The following is a 10,341-nucleotide window of genomic DNA, read 5'->3' as shown; positions in this document are numbered from 1 at the left end:
TAAGTGGTTACCCCATGGCAGCCCCTACGCCGTGTCCCCCTTGCTGGGGAACGACGTGTGCTTTGCTCTAGGAAGTGGTTTTAAAAAAATAATAATCACCCTCAGCATTTGGAGATTACTTGTGCTTTTAAAAAACCTCCATCCTCTTTTCTTCCCAAGGGTCCCACTCATGCCTCGGGGATAGGGATGTGTTCAGTGTACCCGTACCCTGGCCAGGAAGCTGGTCCACTATGATATGGTACTTTACTCTCAAAGGAAGACAGTCAAGCATTAAATTTCCTCCCTGTGCCTAGTGACTTTGCCTCTGACATGACCTATCTCTCCCAAATCAGAAGCTGCTGTGGCCATGAGGACTGCGCAAAGCCCTGCAGCCCCTACACGTGCCCTAGGTGTGCCCACTGGGAGAAGCACCATCACCATCATCAACACGTTCCCGCACCCTTCACCCTGTACATCTGCACGGTGGGGCACCGAGCAACCCCGCAGAGACAGGCAATTGCTCACTCAAGTACCTGAGATGTTGCTGTGCACGTAGGTCCCATTGGCAGCATCTCTGGGCAGCCACTTTCTGACGTGTCCTGCTCCGGGTGAGGCAGTCCCGGGCCCAGCAGCATCACTCCAGGCAAAGCGCAGGCAGCTCCAGGGCAGCAGGCAAAGTGCAATGCATTTCCCAAACATTTGTCCCGTCATGGTTTGGGGAAGCGCAGCATTGTTGGGTGCCCAGCCGTTCTGAGTGCCTGCAGTTTTCCTGTGCTGCTTCTGAGCAGGAGTCAGCTGGGCTCTTAGGGCATTAAGCCTTGAGCAGCAAAGCTAGCGGCTGCTCTCCCGCCAGGGGTTGCCTCTCTTCAGTGTCGGCACAAACCCCACGTCCCTGCTCCCAGCACTGCCAGTCCTGCTCTGGCCGCTTGGCTGAGCGGCTCTGAAGCCTCACAGAGAATCCAGGCGTGGGAAAGGGAGTGAGAAGCAGCAAGTGCTTGGGATCCATCTTTTACAGCTCCCTCCTGCAGGGACTGGCTGTCACCATCTCTCCAGGTGCTGGAGCTGCACATCAGGCAACCCTCCTCCTCCTCCTCTACCTGCAGAAATCCATGCTCAAGCTCTCTGCTGAGCCTCCTGAGCTGCAGACCCTCCTGTGCTCATCTCTTCCCTCCTGCCAGAACCCAGAGCTGGTTTTCTGTAAACAGCAGTGGAGTGGGATATGTGCCATGGGAATCAAAAGGGTTCCACAGCAGCAACTTTGTCAGCTTTGTGGCTGTGGGAACCACAGAGAAATCTGTTTTCCCTTTTCCTTTGGGTTCCCTCTGCACAGCGTGTCTCTGCCTGTCACAGAGCCTGTTATTCAGGCCCTGATATTTTAGGATGTTTTATGGCTGAAGGGGTTGTAGCAGTGGCCAGCTCTTGCCTCCTGTTATATAGGTTGCTCTTACCTGCCCCTACCCACCTAGTCCCTTGTGGACACCCAGGAAGAGGCGAGGTGCTCCACAGCACTTGAGACCAAGATGTTTTGGTACAGATGATGTCTTTGTGCTGAGTCTCCCCCCAGCAGCCAGTCCAGCAGCAGGGCTTTGCAGTCAGTTTTGGAGCATCCCCTGCTGTGGCTATCTTCTCCCCTCCTTGCACCCCATGGAGCTCCCCTCATCTTGTGGGTCTCCTTTATCTCTCCTGTCGTGCATCCTTGCCTGTCCTGGGGCAAACTGGGACTTAGTGCAGGTATAAGGGTGAAAGCCCAGGCCACTCTTTGTTAATAGCATTGGCACACATGCAGCGACAGGTGTAAGGATGCTTGCAAGTGCGCACAGCTTGGCAGGGAGATGCTTTGGCTCTGTGGGTTGGGTTTTGTTTGCCTCCGTTTTATATGTGTGGCTAGTAGCTGCAGCTGATGTGCTTGGCTGAGCATGGCTCCCTGGGTAGGTTTGGGTGGCCAAAATAAAAATAAAGGGGAAATAAAAATGTCAGATGGTCTCAAATCCTTGTCCCATCCCATCCCATCCTACACTGGGGTTGCAGCCAACGGGGTCTGTGGCAAGGAGGGGAGCTGTGGGACTGGGTGGTGGCTGGACCTCACTTGCGGTCCTTCCCTGGCACTCTGACCCCTCTCACACACACGCAGGGTGGCTCAGCTGTGCTCTGGTTTTCCTTGCACTTGCAGAGGGGCCTCCTGTCACCACCATGGGCCTTTGGACCTGGCCACACTTTAGTCCTACTCTGTCCTACTCCTTTTTAGTTTTGGCTGTGCTAGTACCTCTCTGGACTTCTTTCTAGGAGATTTACGTGCTTTCTCAGGAAAACCTGTTTCAGCTTCCCATGACTCATAGTGGTCTTGCCCAGAAACTGCTTTAATTTCTTCTCTTTCCTGGTTAATCCTTCTTAAAGTGTGAGCTTTCCTTGGCTCCCCTTGGAGAGCAGAGTGAGGAGGGGGTTTCCTCTCCGGCTCAGTGACTATTGCTGTTTTCTTGTTTTGGTATTTTTATTTTTTCCTTTCCCTGTCTGACTGCAGGGATTTTGCTATTTGTGCAATAAGGACAAGCTTTGAGGCAGGCTGGGTTGTGTGAGAGTATAAGGCTGAGAGCAGAGGAGCTGGCCTCGGGGCATGGCTTGGGTGGAAACCCAGTCACCTCCTGGCAGCTGGCACACAGGCAGTCCCATGGGCGCAGGGGATGCACCCATCCGGTTGGATGTGACTGATCCTGAACTGGACCCTCTGCCAAGCCTGAGCCCCGTGCCACATGTGCCTTCTCCTGCTCTGCAGTTGGGGCTTACAGGCTGGCCCCACCACTACCAATGGCTGGGATAGGGTGGGAAGAGTCAAGGGCAGTGCCTTCTGCCCTCTCCTTGCTGCCACATGTGTTGTCCCAGTGCTAAACAGCTGGGGACCGAGCACGTGCCACAAGCGTGGCCTTCAGCGTGGGGCCAGCAGCAGTAAGTCCTGTCACATGTGCCCTGGAATGAATGGGCTCAGCGAAAGTCTGGGGACACAATAACCACGCTTGAGCTTGTGCTCAAAATGCTGAGTAGATGACATGGATTATTCCTTTGCTAATGCTCCTAAGAGCTATTCCTGGGGCTGAGGGAGATAAAGGGGCTTATTATTGCAAAATCAATATCCTGCTGAGGTGGGATTTCAACGCCGTTCCCTGCACCCTGCTTTCCAGCGGCAGCCATCTGCACCGAGCTGGGCATGGTGCTGTGCAGGCAGAGGCAGGGGGTGACCCAGGGCTCAGGCAAGGAGCATGTCTGTTCCCTGGCTCAGCAAACCCTTTCCTTGCGGGGAAGGCAAGAAGGAAGGAGGAGCTGGTGGGGGAGCTGGTGTAGCCGAGGGGCTACAGCTCTTCCAGCCCCAGGGCCTTGGTTGGAGGCTCCCACCTTCCCAGCAGATCACCTGTGGGTGATCTTCAAGGGCTGCTCTTCCACCACAGCAGCCTGCAAGGCAGAGCTCAGCTGATGTCTTTCAAAGCTGACTCAAAGGTCTCTTACTCTTGCACTCAGATCTCCCTGCTGGCTGATGGGCATCCATTTATCGATAAAGCTTTGCTGAGCCACGATGGAATTTCACTTTACTGTGCCTCTTTGAACTTCTTAAATAACTCCTTTGCAAAAGTGCCCTTCTCACACACTCCCACCTGCACGAGTGTTGCCCTGCCCTGGACAATTTTCTCCTTCAGTCACTGCTCTACAGCTTCAAAGCTGGGGCCTCAGCTCCAATCAGCTGCTGGAGCTCTCCTATCTCCTCTCCCATGGCCTCACCAGGCCAGGATGCTCCCAGCCCTGGGGATGGCACATGGCTGTTCTCCACCTTGTCCTAGCCCTGTGTCCTGCCTTCCCTTGTGCTGAGTCACCCAGCCAGAGAAAGCAGCATCCCCATTCCCATGGCACCAGCAGCCAAGCCAGGGGTGTGTCGGCATCAACACAGCACCAGGACAGTTAAGAGATCCCTCCTTTAATCTCTTGTAGGTGTTTTTTCCATCCTGGCATGGCCTACGCCCTCATACCATTCTCCTGGTTTTGGCACAGCCCCCATCAGCTTTGCAGTTTGTTATTTTGACAACAAAAAGCAGCAGCCTCAGAGAAGAACAGGCACTTTACTTCCACCTTATGACACGAGTATGTCTGGAGGAGGGTCCACGGAGGAGCACAGGTAGATGAACTGTGAAGGTAACCAGAAAAGGCTACATGGCACTCTGCCTTGCGAGTTTTCGATCGCAGCACACCCCAAGGTTTGGCCCATGCAAGGGCGGGGCATGGTGGGACAGGGGGAGGTGGGCAGGAGTGGCCCTGCATGGAGAAGTGCTTATCTCCTGGGACTGACAAGCTCCCCTGACAGTAGTGGGATCCAGGACCTGCCCCCAGGGCTGGCATATGATGTGGCTGGAGGAACAGGGCCAGGAGGAAAGAAGAAGGGACTGGGTCAGGAGAGGCTTGCTGGGAAAGCTGGGTGACTGCAGGGGTCTTGCCAGAAGAGCTGGGGAAGCTTATGCATGGCACACAGCCCAGTGGGTGTTGCTGTTTGACTGTGGCCTGTGCAATTTCTCTGGGACACTTGCTTTTGCTTGCATGGGGAACTGGCGACAGGAATGTGGATGTGCCTCAGCGCTGCAGTAGTCTCTGTATGTCAGGTCCTTTGGACGAGAAAAGGCAACCAAGAGAAAGATAAGGGAAAGGCAATCACACAGGTAATTTTCCATCTAGGACTCTGTACTTGGTTTCTTGCTGTGCCACAGAGATCCTGGTGCAAAAATAGAAAGCAATGATCCCTATTTATTGGTCATGTTTGTTCTCCTGTTGTGTTTTAATCAAGCATTCTCTCAGGTAAACTTTGTCATATACACACTGCAGTGTGCTGCGCTGGTTGCACTTCAGTGGTGGGACTTAGTTCTCACGGGAAACAGTCTGCGGACTCCAACAGACCGAGACTAAAAGACCTGGGCTCACCCAGGTCCCACTAGTAAGCAGTGCAGAGCTTTTCTGCAAAAGCCAAATTTCCACTACTAAACACACAAATACTAATTTCAAGTCAGTGACCATGGGTGATCCTCTTTGCTTGCAGAAGGTTCTGCAGAAGGAAGGACATAGAGGTATTTTGTGACTAAATTACTCATTGCAAGTCATTTGCTTGGCTCACCTGCTAGGCCATCCTTCACGCAAACCAACCAGGGCTAGCTCCACAGAAGAACAAACTGTTCTCCAGAAAGATGATTACAGTTTTTGTGGTGCAAGGTCTCCACGTCACGACTCTCCTATACCGTGCTGCTTTTATTTCATAGCCCTGACTTCCCTCTAAACTCACTTTTTCCCAGCTGCAGTAGCTGGGGCTTAGTGCCACAGGTTTGTGAGAGCACTGTGGATGAAGGGGCTAGGTGTGACCACCTCCCTGGGTTGTGCGTGGACAGCCCCACATGGAGAGACTCCTGTCACTCAACTTCAGATATCTTTATCTGTGCCAGTTACAGTCACTCTTGGTTGTTTCATTGTTTGGGAAAGAAACAGGACTTGCATGATCTACCTCATTTGGGACACTTGTTTTTAAGCTCCACTGTAAGTTTTAGAGGTGCCCACTGAATGCAAGGGAAGCCCATGTATCAGTGCCTGCATTGCAGATGGGTGAGGTTGATGAGGTTGATGGGAAGACTGGAGTCACCAAACCTGCCTGTAGCTGCTGGCAGCAGAGGGAGCTGCCAACATGATCAGATGTGTCACTACCTTGTTTTTTTGGGGGATTACACGTGGCAGGCACTTGCCACATCTCTTATCAACCAGTAGGTGATAGTGATAGCACCATGCTGGTGCCGCCCCAACTGCAATTAGGTGGGAACAGCTAAGGAGTGCAGGAAGCTCTTTGGTCATGGAGGCGTAATTAGGGACGGTTCAGGTTTGCATCTCAGGGTGGCATTTCATAAGTTGTATGAAATACATCCTGGGCAAGACTTTGAGTTTCAGGGACAAATGTAGCGCAAGAGAGAAAATGACCCTGTCAGGAGAGTCAGGATACAGGCGGTCCAGGCTGTTCTTGTGGGTACAGGAGACTTGGGGTCAAGCCTGAAGATTTGGACTTGGTCTCTCATGTCCCCAAGCTTTTTCTTGATTAGTTGCTTTTAACAGTCAGTTGGCTGCTTCTGCCCCCAGGGGCATAAACCAAGACAGCCTTTGCTGACATGACCAGCTGGCCAGGTAGCTTGACTGATAGCAGGAGATATGCCAGACACACAGTCTAAAGGGAATCCATATTGTATTTTCTTTTGTCTTCATTCCTAACACATCATTAATAAGTTAAACAGGTGGATTCCTGCCCATTTCTTCCTAAAAGCCATTCATATAACTGATTAGGCTGCTTTTAGAGGTTGACATTAGCGGTTAAGCATGCATCTTTGCTAACTGAATAATTCCTTGCTGTGCAAAACCTCATGATTTTAGCAATTTATCAGAAATTCTGTTATATATACACAAATATACATATGCACATACACATATGGTGTACACAGACATTTGCACGCACACAGAGATTTCCTACATCCTTTGCTTATTTCCAAGGGCAGGTTGTTCCAGGCTGGGGCACCTCACATGGGGTCCATAAATTTCTACCTTGACATGTACATTGTGCTATTTCGTAACCTTCTTCTAGATTCCAGATTGCAGCATTAACCTTTTGTTGGCCAGAGGCTGGGACTGTTAAACTCTCCATTCCTAACAAGCCTACTCTAATCTCTAGGCTTTTGGCTAGGTAGAACTTAATTCCTGGGTTTTTTTTTCAGTAAACCCTGCAGTCTCTTGGTACTCTTACGCCAGATTTTCCCAGAATGACAAATTGTGAGATTGTGAGACACAGAAAGTGGCTGATTTGCAGAGAGGAGTTAATGGAGGGTATCAGAATGCACAGATTTAGACAGCTGCTCAGAGAACTGTGCTGTATCCATCAAGAAATTTTCAGGAATGTACCTTCCAAAAGGAATAGAAAGTACGATGGTCCTTTTCTTGGAGCTTTGCAATGGTGCATCCTCACTGGTATTGCTTAATGGACTCTGTTGATATATACGATGCCATGTAAAATGGTAAATATGCAATGAACAGCAACCATACAGAGCACTGGATAACAAGAGATGAGCAAGTCTGTAAAACAGGATGGTTTTGTGCTGCTCCTTCTGCACTAGGAATTGGTAGGGTTTAAGGTAAAAGTGTCCAGGGTAGTTTAAGCAGGGAATTAGTTCTCATTTAGAGCTTGTTGGGAGAGGGGGGGAAGTGACCTTGTGAAAAGATCACTGGGACTGGAAATGCACTCCCTGCAGTTAAAAATACAAGGAGATCCCTATATAATGAGCGTTCAGAGAGGAGATCTGGGAAAACCGTAAACATCTGATGATTTTGGATGCCTTAAGATTTAGCTGTCCGGCAGCTCTTAGCTTCACCAGTGGTGTTTAGGGCACGGATGTCTTGCCCTGTAATGAAGCCCTGGTCTGATGAGAAGGTCTGAGAATGGCAAAGCTCTGCAAGAAAAATAGGGAACAGAGTTTAGGTCACTTATGCTGCTTCCTGCGTGGAAACCAGGAGATGTTTCCTATGGGCAATAGCATGCTCCTCTCTGCAGGAGCTCTCTGCAGCTGGTCTGGTTCTGGAAGCCATTAAATAAAATAGACGCTTAATGTGAGGAGGCCTGAGGTGGCATGGCTAGAACAGCCTGATGAAGCATTAACAAGTTCCCTAGCTATTAAGAGAAGGGTAACTGTGCTTGAGGCCATCTGATGATCACCACTCAGCTAGGACCCTTGGCTGAATGGAGATAAGCAGATGGCCTCAAGTAGTCCTTTTTCAATCTTATATCTTTTACACCTCTCTGGTGTCATGTTCTCATGACTTGATTATTGGTTACTGCCTTAAATAGGTTCCCAGTAAAATCCTCATTCTTTTCATGCTGTAATAGGATTATCATGACGTTTGTGTCTAAGCCAAAACACACAGCAATTTACATGGGGAATAAGTGAAACCATCTAGAAATTGAATTTTCTGAAGATAGGCACAAAGCTCTTCAAACAGGCCCAACCCACACGGAAAATGCAGGTTGCTATTGAATCAGTAATAAAGCAACAAGTTTCAAGGCTGTGACAGGAAAACAGGGAAATGTCTCTCCTCTCTGATACCCCCTCGCATCCTTACTTATGGAGGAAGTTTTTTCTGCCATCAGTTACTGATTCACTCGGTCCAGGGAAGGGCTGCTTTCCAGTTTGGTCTGAATGCCGGTCCTCTAATCAGCTGGAGAAAAGGAGTCCCTTATATAAGCCAAGGGAAAGGAAATGCTTCTGCAATACAGCTCACATGAATAGCTAGGACTGAGTGCTGGTTGACTCCTGAAGTCCAGTTCTGCATCTTCTCACCCTGTTTATTTAGGGCTGTGTTGACTGGGACCAGTGGCAATTTGGAAGGCGTTCCTCTTCTTACTGGTCTTTCTTTTTCAAGGCAGTCCGTGAAGGCAAGTGGAAGACATGACTCCCTCCTCAGACAAAGAGCTCAACGGGCTAGATAACCCCAGCTTCGTGGTGAGTCTGCTCTTCTCTGAGGGGTAAATCTTGCATAAATGGGTGCAAGCCCTGCGAAAAGAGGAGAAAGGGAAAGCCAGGGGGCTCGGACTGGCTGCAAGGATGCTGGTGCGTGGTAAACGTCTTTCTCGGCTCCTTTATCAACAGGAATCCGAGGAATGATTCCCTCACTACAGCCTGCTGCTGCTGCTGCTGTGCTGCTTAATGTGCTTTCTACTCTCTGATGCCCTTTTCACTTCTTTTCTCCCCATTATTTCTAAAATGATAGCGTAGATAATGGTAAAACAAGTGTATCTGTACTGAAGAGCAAATAAACTTGTGGCTCCTTGTGGCCATGTCCGTGGGTAGAGCATTTTATGTGTTAGTTGGTAAAACTAGAATAGAAATTTAGCCTAGTGAAGAGTATATGTCTTTGTCTTCTGGATCTATTTCTAGTGGGGTAAATTGGCAGAGAGGTGTGGGGGAGAAAGGGATTTCAGAGTCAGCATGGGGGAGCGCCTGGTAGGGTTACAGCAGGGTGGTAAAAGCTGTAAATGAGGTGTCAGTTCAGGAGTGTGCAGTGTACTGGAAATGCTGTGGGCTATAACAGCCAGCAAGGACCTGGGGCATGGCAGCCCCATTCCTATCTCATGGCAGGGGTCACCTCTATTAGGAACTAGAAGACCTGCTTATTTTCTGACAGAAGGTGTTGGAGTCCGGTCCTGACATCGTCTTTGTACCATGGTACAGACCCACCTCCCCCGACCTGGGGGACCTTGGAGGGGGCATTTAACCTCCTGTTGTCCAGCTCTCCTGTTTCTCAGATAACTTTTGGTGAGCTCGCTGTGAGCAGTGGGGGTGATGTGCCAGATGCAGGCAGAGCCTCAGGGAGGTGCACAGGGCGATGCAGAGGTTTTCTTTTGCTGTTGTTAACAGTCTCAGTTTCTACCTGTTCTGCCATAATGCAGATCAGGCTTGTGACTTCTGATTTGAATCACCCCAGAGAAGGTAAAAGATGAAGTTCTTTTAGCTGTGGTTCAAGCAGCTCTGACCACCTTCCTGATGCACTTATTTAAGGTGCTGTTGAGGGCCCTGATGCTTTGTCTGGAAACTGAGGCACACAGAGGGTGTCCTGGGTCCCCTGGTTTTGTGGGAGCAGCTGGGCTGAGAACCACCAGCAGTGGTTCCCTGTTCCCACTCTGGACTGCTCGTGCCTTATCCTCCTGCCAGCATCTCAGCATCACAGACTGGCTGAGGTTGGAAGAGGCTTCTGAAGGTCAACTTGCACAACCCTCTTGCTCAAGCAGGGTCACCTAGAGCCAGTTGCCCAGGACTGTGTCTAGACAGTTTTTAAATATCTCTAAGAATGCTAACCCCACAACCTCCCTGAGCAACCTGTGCAGTACTTGGTCACCCTCACAGTGAAAAAGTGTTTCCTGATGTTAAGGCAGGACCTCCTGTGTTTCAGTTCTAGTCCATTTGCTCTGGTCCTTTCTCACCTTGTTATTTCCACTCCATCCTTCTGCTGATCACTTCTTGCTCCCTTCCAGCTCCTGGGGAGAATCAGGCATTCATGTGATGGTCATGCGGGGCTGTTACTGGCACAAGCTCTGCCCAGCTGGGATATGCCTCCTGGTTAACATGGGAAAAGTTGCAATGCAGGGAAAGGAGCTTACTGCTGTCCTCTTAGCTTAGGATTCATCTACCCATGGTGTTATTCAGGAGTAGCTGTCCCCAAATGACTCCGTGCATGGGCAGTCTTGAGTACCTTACTGTGCTTTTGTTAATCCACTGCTCAGGCTCTCTTGTTCTGAGGTGAAAAAGTCTCCACAGGGAGCTA

General features: G+C 50.1%; 1 protein-coding gene across 1 annotated transcript in view; it reads left to right on the top strand.

Annotated features, from left to right (window-relative positions):
- The first annotated feature begins 8,468 nt into the window (after positions 1-8,468).
- The window catches only part of LOC104544717 (solute carrier family 23 member 1-like), a 19,324-nt gene continuing 17,451 nt past the window's right edge, over positions 8,469-10,341 (top strand). The window contains exon 1 of the mRNA XM_010189658.1: positions 8,469-8,522. Within this exon, the coding sequence (XP_010187960.1) occupies positions 8,469-8,522 (54 nt within the window). The remainder of the gene's footprint in view (positions 8,523-10,341) is intronic.

The sequence above is a fragment of the Mesitornis unicolor genome, unplaced genomic scaffold (assembly GCF_000695765.1).
Source record: "Mesitornis unicolor isolate BGI_N332 unplaced genomic scaffold, ASM69576v1 scaffold25398, whole genome shotgun sequence".
Lineage (NCBI taxonomy): Eukaryota > Metazoa > Chordata > Aves > Mesitornithiformes > Mesitornithidae > Mesitornis > Mesitornis unicolor.
This window is presented reverse-complemented; position numbering and strand designations above follow the sequence as displayed.